The sequence below is a fragment of the Mauremys reevesii genome, linkage group 10 (assembly GCF_016161935.1).
Source record: "Mauremys reevesii isolate NIE-2019 linkage group 10, ASM1616193v1, whole genome shotgun sequence".
NCBI lineage: Eukaryota > Metazoa > Chordata > Testudines > Geoemydidae > Mauremys > Mauremys reevesii.
The window spans coordinates 12949797-12965994 of NC_052632.1; the positions used below are offsets into that span (position 1 = coordinate 12949797).

The 16198-nt window shown below is 41.7% G+C and overlaps 1 protein-coding gene across 14 annotated transcripts in view; it reads left to right on the forward strand.

Moving 5' to 3' along the window:
- AKAP13 (A-kinase anchoring protein 13) overlaps positions 1-16198 on the forward strand; it is a 337762-nt gene that overhangs the window by 273022 nt on the left and 48542 nt on the right. For 12 of the 14 annotated variants that reach the window (XM_039490381.1, XM_039490379.1, XM_039490382.1 and 9 more), the window contains 3 exons: positions 380-505; positions 5370-5412; positions 7527-7659. In XM_039490381.1, the coding sequence (XP_039346315.1) occupies positions 380-505; positions 5370-5412; positions 7527-7659 (302 nt within the window). The remainder of the gene's footprint in view (positions 1-379; positions 506-5369; positions 5413-7526; positions 7660-16198) is intronic. The other 2 variants (XM_039490390.1, XM_039490393.1) reach the window with 1 other exon arrangement.

The window sequence follows — 16198 nt, forward strand, 5'->3', positions numbered from 1 at the left end:
TTTAAATGGACAAGGTGTGCCACTTAACCAGTATTTTGAGACATTGAAATGGATTCCCTGGCAATTATCCCAATAAATTCAGTAGATGCTGTTTATTCTGGGATTTTACTGTATTTGGAAACATAATTGTTCAAATACATAATCCTATTGAGCACTGCTACAAAAAGCTGCCAGTGAAAATAAGAGAAGCTTGGACCCCAAAGTTATGCATGGAATTAAACGTGGACCTTTTAAAATAAAAATGAAAACATGCTGAATTCTTCGCTGCCTATGCCTTTTCTGAATATTTTTAGTTTGCGGTTGGCTGCTTTCCTCTCCTTTTTATTATTAAATGCATTTTCATGCACGCTCTAATGTCTGCTGTTAACCCACTTCTCAGCCCAGAGACGGACTCGACCATGCGGACGAATCTCCTTCTCCTTCAACATCTCTCCGCTCATCCCTAAGTCTAAAACTCTCTTTTCTGTTGGCTCTTCTTCCAGTGATGAGGAGGAGGAGTTGGATAGTAAGTAATCGTTTTACATGAACTGCAGCCATTATGGGTGGAGGTAAAGGGAAGGTATTTCTGCTTTTTAGACCTGGCTGTTTTAGCTTGGGAGCATTACGCTAATCTTTCCATTGCATGATGCCTAACAGCTTCACCTTCGCCGTTGTGTCTAAATGCTTCAGTAACAGCAGAATGAAAGGATTTTAATACAGAGTTTTTAATATTCCAACACCTTGACTTCTCAGCTAATCAGTTTTTAATGTGTTAACAATATTCTTCCTTTCTGACATATCAAGGAGGCTGGAAAAGGTTGATTGTGTCAGGTCAGTAAGTGTGATGTATCTACTGCCATGGGAATGGGAAATATTGTTGGTCTTTTAAAAAAAACTATTATATTGTGACTATTCCAGCACGTTGGGAATATCAGTAGAGATGGGACCGCAGACCATGTGTGTGGATCTGAATGCTCATAAACTGCACTGGCGAGAGTTTGCCCACTATGGGCATTTGCAGTCTGAGCATTGATTCGGATTAGAATTTCACAGCTGCTCCTGTTATCTGGTGAGTTAAAAGCACATATCTGAGCCAAACACACTCAAATTTCAGGAGCTCAAAATGTGGGTCTGGTTGAGGCCACACCTGTAGTGTTTTTCCCTACAGGACAAAGATGTTCGTGCAATGATTTTGGGTTTTGGTTGGTTGATTGGGTTTTTTGTTATGGCTTACACCTCTCATTGTAGAAAAAGAGACTTCTCCCCAGGCCAAACTTAAATAAATAAATAAATAAATAAATAAATAAATAAATAATCATCCTGCCAGAAGGCAGAGTGACCATTTAAAATCAGAATAGCCCAGACTGTCTTGAACAAATTTGCAGCATGAGCGTGGTGAATATACCACTTCTCTTGATGCAAGTGGTGGAAATTTCCAGGGGCAGGTTTATATATGCAAGCAAGAAGCAAGCTAGAGATAACGAGGTTAGTTCAATCAGGGAGGATGAGGCCCTGTTCTAGCAGTTGAGGTGTGAAAACCAAGGGAGGAGACTGTCTTGTGTTCTTTCCCTCAACCATCCCGTTATGACCAGTGAGCTTTAAGAATTGAGTTTATTACTTCCCCAGAACATAAAAATGTTCCATAAGCTGGGGGCTCATCACTTGGAAATGAGAGAGGAGGAGAAAGACCTGGTTGTATTAATCATCTGTAGGATGACTATGAGCCACCAATGTAATGCAGTCACAGAAAAAAACACATGCGATCCTGGGATGTATCCAGTGAGATATTTCCTGCAGAGATAGGGAAGTATTAATGCTATTGTAAAAGGCACTGGTAAGACCTCATCTACAATACTATGAACAGTTCTGGTCACCCTGTTGAAGAAATATGAGTTCAAACTAGTAGAAAAGGGCTACTAGGATGATCAGAGGAATGGAGAGTCGATCTTACAAGACGTCTAAAAATTGCAATGTTGGTACAAGAACAAATGGGTATAAATTGACCATGAATAAATTTAGCTGGAAATAAGGTGGTTTCTAACCATCATAGAAGTGAGTTTTTGGAACAGTAGGAGTACAGGGGGCAAATTACCACACTGCTTTGAAGATGGAACTTGACTCCTTTATACACCTCTACCTTGATATAACGTGACCCAATATAACACGAATTTGGATATAACGCGGTAAAGCAGTGCTCGGGGGCTGCGCACTCCAGTGGATCAAAGCAAGTTCGATATAACGCAGTTTCACCTATAATGCAGTAAGATTTTTTGGCTCCCGAGGATAGCGTTATATCGAGGTAGAGGTGTAATCTGATCGTATGATAGCGTTGCCCCAATAACAGGAGACTGGACTCAGTGACCCAAGAAGACGTATGTCCTGTGCTCCTACTTTGCTGGGTGTTTGTTGTAATCCCTCTCATTCAAATAGTTCTGTGATGGCTTTATATAAACGTTGCTTTAGCCACAGGTATTTTTAGATACAAAAACCCTAGGCTTGTATTTTTTCCACCTCTCCAGGGCTCATATCTGACAGAGGAGATGGACGCATTTACTTTTAGATCAAGTGTGCATTTTAATTACCTTCCTCCAATATCTCCACACATCCTTTGGAATGACACAATCATATATTTAGATTGCCTTTTTTTTTTTTTTTTTTTTTTGACGAGTTGCAGATTTCAGAAGGTAAATTATTACCAGACGGGCTGCTCTGTACATTTTACGGAAAGTTTAGTTGGTTGTGAGCAGGCTTTTGGAATCTTTGGCCCCCTTAAGTTTAATTACTAGCTGTCCTAGGGCGCTGCAAGCTGATTTCTGTCATTCAGGCATTCTCATTGGAATATGCCAATCCTGCAGCTTCTTCCTGTATCACGAAACTTATGAATTATTTTAAGTCCATCTACTATATGAAATTATTGTTGATGGTGAAGCTCAGAAGGTTCAGATGTTCAGATAAGCACCCAAAAGTTTGGCTGCTTATCCAGACTCATTGGAGTTGCACAGTGGGGCTGCAAATCTCAAAAGAATAGGCTTTTTCAGGTGCTATCCAGTCATGGCACTGATGAGATTTCCTTGCTGTTGCCCAGCACTTCCGCTTTTGGTTGCAGGCAGAGCCAGGAAGCACTGGGGTAGAAGGAATACAGAAAGTATTGAGGGAGGAAAATCTCTCTGTCCATCCCTCTATCTGTTTTTATGGCGAATATAACAGGTATCTGAATGCTGTCATCAGGGGTGGCTCTACACATTTCGCCACTCCAAGCACGGTGTCATGCCGCGGGGGGCGCTCTGCCGCTCGCCAGTCCTGCGGCTCCGGTGGACCTCCCGCAGGAGTGCCTGCGGAGGGTCTGCTGGTCCCGCGGCTTCGGTGGAGCCGCAGGACCATCAGACCCTCTGCAGGCATGCCTGCGGGAGGTCCACCAAAGCCGCAGGACCAGCGGACCCTCCGCAGGCATGCCACCGAAGGCAACCTGCCTGCTGCCCTCCCGGCGACCAGCAGAGCGCCCCCCACGGCAGGCTGCTCCAAGCACGCGCTTGGCGTGCTGGGGCCTGGAGCCACCCCTGGCTGTCATACAGTCCTTTTTAAAAACATTTAGGTTTAGTAAAAAGCAGTTTAGTTCAGAATTTGGGTTGGTTCTTATTTTGCCTGAGTTGGTTTGCACACCACTGTCAATGATTCTCTCTGTTCGAGGTAAAGTATTGTCTCACAATACGGGATGAACAGCAACTGCATAGTTGAAATGCCATGCAGCTCAGGAATTCTCAGAGATGCTGAAAACTGGATCATGAACAACAAATTATTACAACTCTTGATTAAATGTTGCTTCATCCCACTTATTCTGGTGATGGTATAGAATGGTAAAATACTTCATAGGTTTTATATGGCGTGTTTAAATTCAGTCAAGGCAGATGATGGTTAAATATATAGAGAGCGAATTAGCGAGCAAAGAGGTTTAACCTGTGTTGACGAGTAGATTGAAGTTGATGTGAAGAGCAGAGTCCACTATGAAGTTCATCATGGACAACAGTTTGAGCCTTTAAATTACTTGTTCAGTACTTAGATACTCAGGTAATAGGCACTATTCAAAAACCGGAGATCGATAGTAAATGGTATGGAGCTTGATTGAACGAATATCATTGCACTGTGTGATGGATTTGAGACAGATCACTTGCTAGACTAAAGGCTCCACAGAGGACATACAAAAAGGGTCTCCTAAACCAGGACTAGGTGACCAGGTTAGGCCACTGTTTAATTCATGATCATCCAAGAATGAAAGGTAACAAAAAATAGCCTTCACTCATGCTATTCTAGGAACTGTAGTCAGCAATCGAGACTGTGTTTATTTATTTTAGAAGTGGGGATGGGCCGATCCTGAAGAAATGTGGTATTTTAATAAACTTTATAGCCTCTGGGTACTGATCTGCCCTTTGCTTCGGAGGCCAAGTTCATTTGCATTAGCTCTTAGCTCTAACTTCTGTTAACAGTGTTTGAAGCCAAAGTACTATTGTTCTTGTGGCAATTATAAAATCCTAATAATAAGATCAGCTATGTTGCTTGCTGTCATTGTAGCATGTTTGAAAATACTTTAAAGGGGTCCTTTAGAGTCCTGCCATGCCTAGTTCCTGGAGGAAGGATCAGGCATCTTTCTCCATCTGAATTGATTTATTTGGATTTTTTAGTGCTCCCAGATACTAAGCAGCTACTCAATAACATCTAGCATCAGCTAGATAATCTGCTCCAAGCAGACTGTGTAGGCAGGTTTCTTGGTGAACAAGAGGAATTTGTGTCACTGGAGGACTTCAGTAGCATGTTGTACATCGTTTTTTCCTAGAGCACAATTTTGGGTGATTAAGCTCTGCCTCTGTAGACATTTCAATGGAAAAATTAATAAGGCTTCTCTTGTTTCCCTTATCCTTTTATTACATGCTTAAGGGTTATGAGGGGGAAATGAACTATAATTTTATCAGCTAGAATTCTGTTTTATACATGAACTAAGGACGTATTTTACAATAGATTCATTCTGATGGAGTATGAATAAAAGCGCTGAGGCAGTGTCTCATTTTCACCTATTGTACGGTAATTAAATTAGCAGTTTGGAATTATGCACCCTTAATGTACCAGTGAAGATCCCAGATTCACATCCTTTGCCTTACAGCTGGTGAATGATAAAACTGCTAAGCAACCCACCTCTTTTTCCACTTCTGTCACTAACTTGGAATCCCATGGGCTGTGGTGAAAATTCTTTCCCCTGGGCACATGAAGAAACATATCTGAGCCCTTAACTTCTAAACAGCTCCCTCTTTTTCATAAACTACCTGAATCCAGGAACTGTGTTTTTAGCACTTCTGTGGGCAAGACTTCACAGTCTAACATTTTTGTTTAATCTTTTCCAGGCACAAGATCGTTCAACAGCACCAGTAGTTCATTGTCTCAGAGGTACAGTACTGTGATGGTCTGATCTTTACTCTGCTGAAATGCCAAAAATATAGATCTGATTTTTTTTTTTAGAAGTATTGAGCACTCCTAGCCTCTCTTGACTTCAGTGGGATCTGCAAGTGCTCAGACCCTCTTGGAACCAGGCCAATATTTGTGTACATTGAAGAACAATTTAGGATCATAAAAGATTTCTTAAAATTGCCACACTGGAAATGAAGATGGGTCCATCCATGCAGCTGTCTTTTCCTGTCTTTTCCTGAACAGTGGTTAATTCTGGATGTTTATTCACAAATAATAAAAGTTTCAAATATTATTTTATCATTAATCAACATAAATTTACACAAGACCCAAATATTATTCCCACTTTTTCCCTTTCCCTTTGTCTATTTTTTTTATGATTGCAGAGATTCTCATATTTTTTTAGATATACTTTGTTGATCCTTGCACGGCTGTAAGCAGAGATCCTCTGTTCTGATGGGATGCTTGCTTTAATAGTTCCTTTTTGCATGGGGGAAAGATAGCTTTTGTGGCATCATGGGAGCTGGGTCTTTGATCACTGCTTCACACTTTGTGCTACTTCTCCTGGCAGATCTGGCTTGTCTGACTTGCCCAGAAGGCTCTTGAGCACCTTTCATTGCTGTTTTCCTCTCCCTTTGGTTTCTTCAGCTGACTGTTCTCCTCTCCCTTTGATTTCTTCAGCTGACTGCTTCACTTTTGTATTCTGGCATGTCTTGGAAAGACTGTGTATTTTATGTGGAATATGACTCCTTTATGTACATCCCTACAGTCTTTCCTTTCCTTTTGGGGTGGGGGAGTGTTGGAGGGAGGAGATATTTTAGTTTTCCCCTTTGGAACTTAATTCTCACAGTGCATGCTGGGGATTTGGACAGGAAATGGTGCATGTTTTTATAGGACCCGGTGCCTCCTACTTCCCTAACATAATAAAAATGCTCCTATTTATTTGTACTGTGGTAGCACCTAGGAGCCATGGTGATGGACCAAGACCCCATTGTGCTAGGCATTGTACAGATAGAACAAAAAGATGGTCCCTGCCCCACAGAGCTTACAGTGTAACAGCCTTGTAATATGTTCTTTAGTGCACAGCAGTGTGTTATCTTCTGAAATCTCCGACATAGCTTCCCATTTGCTGAGCACCAGGACAATCGTTTTATCCACTGTCACCGCCACAATATGGCTTCTCTTTTGGCTTTGCACCCCATTTCACCAGCCCCTTCTGAAATTATTGATAGCTCAAAGTTTGACATGAAATGAACCTATAGATTAACAAATAAACAGAAATTGAGTCCTATTTGCTCTGTTTTAAGGGACCAGTAAAAACTAGTAGTCTAGCAAAGATCATTTTTAACAAAAGCTCTAATTAAATTGTACTGGAAATATTGGGGGTACTTTATAGACATGGTGCTTCCGAGTGGAGACTGTCCTTTGTGCAGATTTCACTACATATCTTTCTTTATAACCATCTGATCTGTGTGTGTTATGGAAGACACCCGCAATTTATGCCAATACATTAAGACTGAGACTGGGTATGTGTAGCCATACAGAGTGGGAAATTGCTGACTACTGTGTTAATGAAAAGCTGTTTCTCCCTTAAAGCAGCAGAGGGCACAATGTCATAGTTTGAGACTAAGTACAGAAATATTACCAAAGAAAGTCTCTTGCAACATGTGACTAAGTGGCTGATTAGTGTTTAATCTTTAGCTTGTCATTATTCATATAAAAATGTAAACTGACCAATGAATCTGTTGGTTAGCTACAATAACTGGATGAAAAATATATTTGCTCTTTTAAAAAAAACAACAAGGTTTCCTCTAAAACAACAAGGAGTCTGCTGACACCTTAAAGACTAACAGATTTATTTGGGCATAAGTTTTCATGGGTTAAAAAAACCTCACTTCTTTACTTTACCCACAAAAGCTTATGCCCAAATAAATCTGTTAGTCTTTAAGGTGCCACCGGACTCCTTGTTGTTTTTGTGGATACAGACTAACACGGCTACCCCCGATACTTGACACCATGACACTAGTCTTTTTCCCTGTTCTGCATGATCTGGGAAAAAAATTTTTAAAAACCCAGTCTCTGTTTTTTGGCTTTAGTGTGTCTGAAGAGAGCGGCAACTTCCTGCCTCCCAGCCCCTCCAGGAAAGATTTAGAAGGGAAAAGTGGAACAAAAGTCAGTCGCACCTTCAGCTACCTCAGGAATAAAATGTCCAGCAGCAAGAAGAGCAAAGTAAGTGGCATCTGGTGCCCATGTGTTGTTATTAATCATGTTTATTATGTTAGTGCCATGTGCTTAATGTTCACGTCCCTGTGAATAAGACTTCTTAGTGGGTTGTTGAGAGCTCCTAAATGAAACCTGTTAGGCCTCAAAGAAATATGTTCAGTCTAACATAGTGCCCAGTGGTGAACACCAGGAATTACCACCGATTTCAACAGGACTTGTAAATTCTTGGGATGTGGCCCATGGAATGAATAACAAACTATTCCTGGTTTTATAGGGACAGTCCTGATTTTTTGGGGCTTTTTCTTATATAGGCTCCTATTACCCCCCACCTCCTGCCCCGATTTTTCACACTTGCTGTCTGGTCATCCTATAACAAAGAGACATAAATGTAATGAAAACAAATTTATATCTGATGTTTGGAAACGCTGGTTATTCTGATAAAACAGGGTGCTTTTGGTGAAAGGCAATAGGCTCATTTCTGAAAGATGGTCTTTCAAGGTATTTTAAATACTTCTAAAATCTCTGTCACATCTGTAACAACCTCTGGGAAACCTGATGCTGAAATTGATTTCTTTACAGAGTTTGATGTACTCTTGTGCTAGAAATACAACAAAAATAGAATCACAGACATTAGAGGTGGAAAAGACCTATTCTATCCTGTTTACTCTATGCCCCTGCCAATGCAGGGCTGTTCTCTATAGGGCATTTCCTAGTACTTTGCTCTCCAAAGGTTTCAGGGATTCAAGCTATGCAAATACCCACCACTTTCTTGGGGAGGTTATTCCACGATCTGATACATCCCACTGTTAGGTAGAGTTTTACCTGATGTTCAGCCTAAATTTTCCTTTATGTAATGGCATCCCATTGATCCTGAGAGACATTGGTTTGTTCACCTGGGGGCTAAGCTGCTGACATTGATTTTTAGATTTATTTAGAACAAAGCATTTATTTATTTATTTTATTTTGGAGAACAAAGCAGACTATGTAAACAGTTATATGGAGAAGGAGGAGAACTGGGTCAAAATGTAAGTGTATCAATATGGAATGTGTCCTTTTAAGGAACATGTTATTGAAAAAGCAAAAACAAATATCTAGTGTTCTACAGTTAGGTTTGTTGTTGGTCTCTATATGTAAAGGGGAAAAGCTGTTTTGTCTGCAAGAATTTACCCAGCTGTGCACATCTTATTGTGTCATAAGCTGTGACTGCCCAAGACAATAGTGCAGTGCAAACCTTTCTAAAAAACTGCAATTTGTGTGGGCAAAGGAAAACTAGCAGAATTTGCAATACTAAATGGGAGTGATATAGTAATTTCCACTTCCCAGTTAAAAAGTGTCTGTGCTTTTAGCACCTGATCAGTGATTATTTAAAACATTAGCACCTCTCCAAATTTCCAAAGCCCACAGATAAATGTACCATTCCATGCAGCTCTGCGAACTCTGGAGAATCCTCATTGGCTGGAGAGATCAGGTTTCCTCCTGGTGAAGCATTGCTGTGTAGGGGGGAAATCATTGTAAAGGCAAGTTGAGGCAATAATACAAACTATCAACAGGAAAAGGGTGATGTATAAAGAATATAGTGCACATGCCTTTGTATTCAGTGTGGGTGCCAGTGCCACTCAGATTTTGCCTTCTTATTTCTCTTCCTCATACACTGGATTCAGCCAATGTCATAGCTCAACTGGCTGAATGTTCCCCCAAAGCCTTTTTGTTTTTAAAGAGATACTGTCCCGTAAGTAATGATGGATTTTTCCCTTAATACTGAGTGACGGGAGTTTTTACAATTCAATTTTTCCATTGAAGATATGAAACATTCATGGGCTCCATTAAATTTGAATCTCTGGAGCCAGTGATGACTCTTGCTATATAAGCGTGTTGCTGTATTTTCAGTTCAGGCAAAACAGACCAGCTTGTCTGTCCCACATGTTCTTTCTGGTCTCCTCTGATCTTGTGGAGGACATGGCTCTTTAATAATAGTAATAGAGACCTTGTCATGTTATTAATAAACAGCGACAAAGAATGTGTTGTGGTTGGCAAAAAAACCACATTTGAGGCGGTGCTGGTAGCGCCACATATACTTGAGTTTGCCCAGCACTTCCCGTTATAAGAGCCAGTTGCTCCTAACTTTGCTAGACTAGAACAGATTTCTATGCTGGGTGCCTCCCCTGAGTGTGAGTTTATTTTGTTTGTTTTGGGGTTTTTTAGTTTCAGCAGAAATACTTATGGCTTTTACAAGAACAAGATTAGGGGAAAATACTTTGTTTTGCCGGAGTTGAAAACGTTCATACATTTGGTTCATTGAGAAGCTCCAGCATCTCCATGCATTGGAGCAAGAATTTGTGATTTGGCAGAAGGGTTGCCTTTGTGTCAGGAATATGCCTCTTGCTTTTCTTGTGGGGAAAATGCCCACATTTGCCAAATTATAAGCTTTTGAAGAATTTCCGTTTGCACATGTTCAATAGAGACATGATAGTGTTTGACAGCTAATTTCAGCAAAATTTCCATCTCCACTGAGAATGCTGCAGCACAAAGGCTGCAGAGGGGGAGCCAGACTTTTCCTGCAGTTGTTTGAGATTAAGGACAGACACTGGAAATAAGGGCAGGGAGACTGTCTTGCTTGCGTTTTCACTGCTGTGGAAGCTTGGGGATGCAAATGCTGAGGAACAAGAGTCCATACCTGGAGGACAAGAGGAGTAGATTAGGAGAAGGAGCCTTGGGGAAAAGGTACGCGGGGAGGGCAGGGGGCTGACATCAGACTAGGAGCCAGGGAGAGGCTGGGACTAACTGGTCAAGGAGACTGGCAGTCCGTAGGGTGGGAGAAACAGATCAGCTGAAGACTGGCTGGGCAAAGGGACTTGGAACCCGAGGGGGAGGAGAACCGAGATCAGAGGGGGAGCCTGTTGATTGGAAAGACTGACACTGGCTGGGCAAGGATCCAGGAGACAAAAACTGGGATTGGGAGCCATGGTGAGGAAGGAATGGAACTCAGACATGGACCCCAGAGTGGGACACTAGGACTTTCTGTGCAAGGATGAGCTCAGGAGACTGAGATCAGATGCAGAGCATGAGTATGGGAGGGCAGAGTAGAAAACATGGGATTGGGAAAGGGATGGGGCAAAAAGTGCCAAACTTTTGGGGGTGGAAGGGAACAAAGGCAGAAAGGTCTATGACCACTAGAGCACGCTCCCCGTCAGAACCTGAAATGGAACCCCACAATTCTTGAGTGTCTCCATTCCTCTGCTGTCAGCAAATAGCTGTGAAACCTCTGGCAAAATATGTGTTTCAGCCCCCCTCTACTGTCTGGTTCTCATACACCAGTGTTTCCCAAACTTGGGTGCTGCTTGTGTAGGGCCGGGCTGGTTTGTTTACCTGCCGTGTCCTCAGGTCCAGCCTATCGCAGCTCCCACTGGCCGCGGTTCACTGCTCCAGGCCAATGGGAGCTGCTGGAAGCAGCGTGAGCCGAGGGACTTACTGGCCACCCCTTCCAGCAGCTCCCATTGGCCTGGAGCAGCGAACCGCGGCCAGTGGGAGCTGCGATCGGCTGGACCTGCAGGTAAACAAACCAGCCCGGCCAACCAGGGACTTTCCCTACTCGAGCGGCGTCCCAAGTTTGGGAAACACTGTCATAGAGGATGACAGCGTTCTACTTTTATCAGTTACTCCATTCATTCAAGTGGTAGAGATCTGTGCTATAGGTTTAAGTGTCAGTATGGTTCCATGTGATGGGATTTCTGTTTTTCTGGTTTGCTTTTTTAAAGACATAGCAAATTGCACATGAAAAATGACATTGATAAAACATTAAGGTTGCAAAGTCAAGCACTCAAAAGTTAGGAAGGCCAGAATTAAGGTTGCATGTTCATGTGCAACCTTAATTCATAATGCGCATGCATTATGATTCCCTCTTTAATAACGTGATCACATACTAATTTTTCCACAGGACCCCAGCACCGTTCTGTGCATGGGATGGACTGGGCTCTGGGGATGAATTATGGTTGTGTAGTGAGTTAGACTGTTGAATGTAGGACCCTTGTCTCAGGTGTTGCCAAAACTGGAAGGTATGTAGTGAAATGAGGCAGGAGACTGCAGGAGGAGAAAGGACAGTCTCGTGGTTAAGGCAGTTGAATGCTACCTTGGAGAACTGGCTTCTATCCATTCCTCTGCCACAGAGTTCCTGTGGGATGCTGGAGAAGTCACTTAAACCAAACTTCACACAGGTGGCTACTAAATGCGTGTTCCTCATTTTCTAGGTGCCTGTCTTGAAACCCTAGGGTTTAATTTGCAAAAGTGATGAGCTCTCTAAGTGCAGCTGAAGTGACTGGGAGCTGTGCTACAGAATGCTAACTACTCTGAAAAGTCAGGCTCTAGGCATCTCAGAATGGACAGCCAAAAGTGGTGGAATCTTTTGACCATAACCTCTCTGTGCTTCAGTTCCCCCTTGTAAAATATGAAGCATAATACCACATCACCTTGCAAGGGGCTGTGCAAATTAATTCATTAATGTTTGTGAAGCACTCAGATATTAAAATGATGAGTGCCATTCCAAAATTTAAAAGGAAATTAAGAATTCTTCTTTCAGAGCAGGGTTTGAATAATGTGCTGTAAATAAGTTGTGGGACCACACACTGAACAATGGGAATAAAGCAAAATATTGAATAACTGCTTGTTCAGTGAGCATCATCCATCCTGTGCACTGAATAAGTCCTCTGGAAAAAAAAATATATGACAGGGATCGGCTTACCTGGGCAAGCCCCCTGGCGGGCCGGGCCAGTTAGTTTACCTGCTGCGTCCGCAGGTTCGGCCGATGGCAGCTCCCACTGCACGCAGTTCACCACTCCAGGCCAATGGGAGCTGCGGGAAGTAGCGGGGGCTGAGGGATGTGCTGGCCGCCACTTCCCGCAGCCCCCATTGGCCTGGAGCAGTGACCGCAGCCAGTGAGAGCCGCCATCCACCAAATCTGCAGACGCAGCAGGTAAACAAACTGGCCCAGCCCACTAGGGGGCTTACCCTGGCAGGCCGCGGGCCAAAGGTTGCCGATCCCTGGTATGTGATATATAATTAGACTATATCATAATGCATATGCACCAGGAAGCTGAAATAAGGTAGCATAAGCAGCTTTAATTGTGCCAACCCCAAATGTTTGAGTGCTTGACTTTCCAAACTTAACATTCTTTTAACGTAGGCCTTTGTGTGGTAATACAATAAATGTACAATGGTGGAGTCATCTCTGGTGCATCATCTAGAGATTGTGACATCTTTACGCCCTTATGCAAGGGAGATCAGTTCCCTTTTGTTGATCTATCTCTACAGGATGCATGCTGTGGTCATTGACAACCTCAGAGCTGCATCCAATTATGGCAAGTTTGAAAGAATATGACAGCTGTCCCCGTTCTCCAATGCAAAGTTCAATATGAGAGAATGTATTTATATAGAACCCTTCATACAAACCACTCGTGAGAATTTGTGAAATATCATGTACAGTTGGGGGATTTGCTGACAGTCCTGGCCATAAGGCAAGAACTGGGAGTTCATAGTAGATCACAGTTGTACATAAAGAAAGATTCTGTTAGGATGAGGGATAAGATAGTACATGGAGAATGCACATTGCAATACTTCCTGTACCTTTTGTCTATTAAACCACGAGCCACAGAGACAGCCACACACTGGCTTTTTTGACTACTTTAAAACTTTCTGATAAAACAAGAGTCCCTCCAAGATGGTAAACGCAATTTGCTTTTTAAAAGCTCGCAACAGCTAACAGCTTTGACTCTTTACGAATTGGCAATGCAGAGTGATATCCAAGTCAAACACTTTTATTTTTCCTTCTTGCTTCGGGATATTTTTGGTGTTAATTACTGCAATTTTATACAGTAAGTCTGAGAAACATGGGTTCACGTTCCTCAGAGCACTGGATCGTCACAGAGAAGAGGAGGTTTTTTTAGATTAAAACATGAAAGACAAAAAACAACCCTTGAAAGAGGAAGTAGAACAGGAAGATTTGGTTGTTTCTTCTAACTGTTTCTAGTAGAGCAAGAGGCATCAACATACAGTTGCTCCTAACAGATTTTGCTCTGCTCAGAACTTGGTTTTAGATAATGCAGTTTTCTAAGATCAGTTATAAAATAAATTTTCTGACGAAGACCATGACCAATATATATTTTTTAAAAATTATGTTAACAACAATGAAAAGGAGATATATAGGCACAAGGGAAATTAAAAATGAAGGGGGAAATAGATAAGTGGGTAATTTTACCAGTGTATCTAATGTGCATCATCATGTTACTTCAGTTTTACACTGGTGAAACTCCATTCAACTCAATTGCGTATAATGGCTCATATACACATGATTTTTACTGTGTGATATTGCTCTTAGTCAGAAAAATATTCAGAGTTTCTTCCATTTTCAAAATGAATTTCTGGGGAATGACAGCAAATATGGAATCAAATTAAGAAAAGCAGGGCAAGTAATTTCTCCTGCCATTCACTTGTGCAGTTAGAGCAGGTGTCTGCATCCAGGGAGTTTTAAACACCACAGCTTTTCAAAATAGCTTTTCAAAGAACTGTGAGATTGTAAACATCTGTGAATTTAAAAAAAAAAATTGCTAGAGATATACAAAAGCAACCTCTCTAGCCATCTGTATGAGAAGTGTTTTGATAAACAGAGTACTGCAAAAGTACTAAATACTGGTGAGGTACACTAAATGTGCATCTGTTGCTAACAGAATAAATTTTTCTTTTCATAAATGCCCTAAGTATCATAGAGGGCTTGTTTTATTAAATCTCTTTTAAAGTTCTGGATGCCAATTTAAGTGCCACTTTCCTTTTAAAATTCATTTCCTCTTGCCACTGCCCCTCTGATTTTTGTAAACAGGTCTAGCTAGGGGAAAATGCGATACAAGCAGCCACAAAATAGTTAAGATCATCTTTAAGGAAGTCAGCAGCAAACAGACCTCCCTCCCTCCCTTGCCCAAGCAATCTGACTTCCTCTCCCAATAGTCTGTTGTGGCAGACTGAGCAGACCAGTGTGCTGTTACTATGGACTAATACGTGTAGAGAACAGCGCTCCTGTCCCTGGGAAAGCATGTCGGTAAAACGGTGTAGATTTAGTGAATTACCTGAAATAACAGTGAGACTAATAGGACTGACGCATTGGGAGGTAAGAACTTAACCATTATTTCACATGGAAATCTGATGCTTAAGTACACTGCCCAGTGAACTGGTTCCTTCAACCATTCTGGTGGTTTTTTTATGGAAGAAAAGTGTTTGTTTCTATTTTCATGCTGTTATTTGAAGGAAGCTTCAGTAATGTGTAGTGTAGGAAGAACATTTCATTTTAAGGTAATGCTTTGTGATGTGTTATTAACCCACCATATGAAAGTTGGCTTTTTGCTTACTAAAGGTGATGCAGTATTTCCTGTGTCTAACTGAAATCATCTAGGTTTTTTTACATGTTTTTTCTTTCTTTATAAAATCATAAAGGACAGTTAATGTCCCAGACCCCAAAATTACCAAATTGCAAAGTCTTTAAATACCAACTGCACTCCCTGGGAAGTTATAAAGTTAATCTCTTTTAGCATAGCTAGGAGTGTGTAAGTGTTCAAAGAGGCATAGAGTCTGGCTGAGAGGAAGATCCTTCCTTTGGAGGTCTGAGTTCCTCAGAGTCTGACATTCAAGCAAACCTTTTGGTCTTGATTTGCTACCACCCTTACAGAGTATAAGTCCTGAGCCCCTTCCAAAGTGAACTCTGCTGGATTTGCACAGTTCAGCAGATTGTGAATGGGACATGGAGCCTTTCATCTGGAGGTCACAGGGTTCTAATCCCGTCTAGATGGTTTAGGGGACTGCTGGCCGTTTCAGGTTTGTCTGTGCCAGATAAGACTGTCACATTTAATACTGCATCCTAAGTGTCTTTCATTTCTGCGAATGTAATACAGAAAGAGGCCCTGGGGCCAGTAACTGAGGTAGTCAGCTTTAGTTTAAAGGCCACGTAGGGATGGACTCCGCTTTGGATTCATAGAGAGACAGACAGAAATGTTAAACTTGTTACTAATTATTTGCCTGTGACATCAAAGGCTCAAAGTTTTCCTCATGGTGACTGCAGAACTTGTCTTCACTGTCCTGGTATTCACTGCTTTGTTGCTGTTCCTCAGTCCTGCTGCTGAGCAGCAGGAGAGCTCTTTTGTTTGTTTATTTAGACCTCTACTGGAAAAATGTTTAGCTCTAGGCATGTTACATATCATTAACAACATATAAATCCACAGAAAACCTTCATAATTTCCCTTCAGCCTCCATTATGACTCCTCTTACAAAAGCCATCATGGTCTCAATAATCCGTCGCGATAGAAATGATTATCGCTGAGATGATAATGAGGTTGCATTGTGTAATGAGCAGTTAAATATTTTGTGTGTGTATGTGCAGATATATATTCATTGAAGGGTTGAATATTATTCACATTTGTATTTTGCATGTGCAACTCCCATGAAGGTGGCAGTGATGCAGGCCACATACTAGAGAGCTAAAATCCCTGTGCTTGATGTAAGTTATGATCCA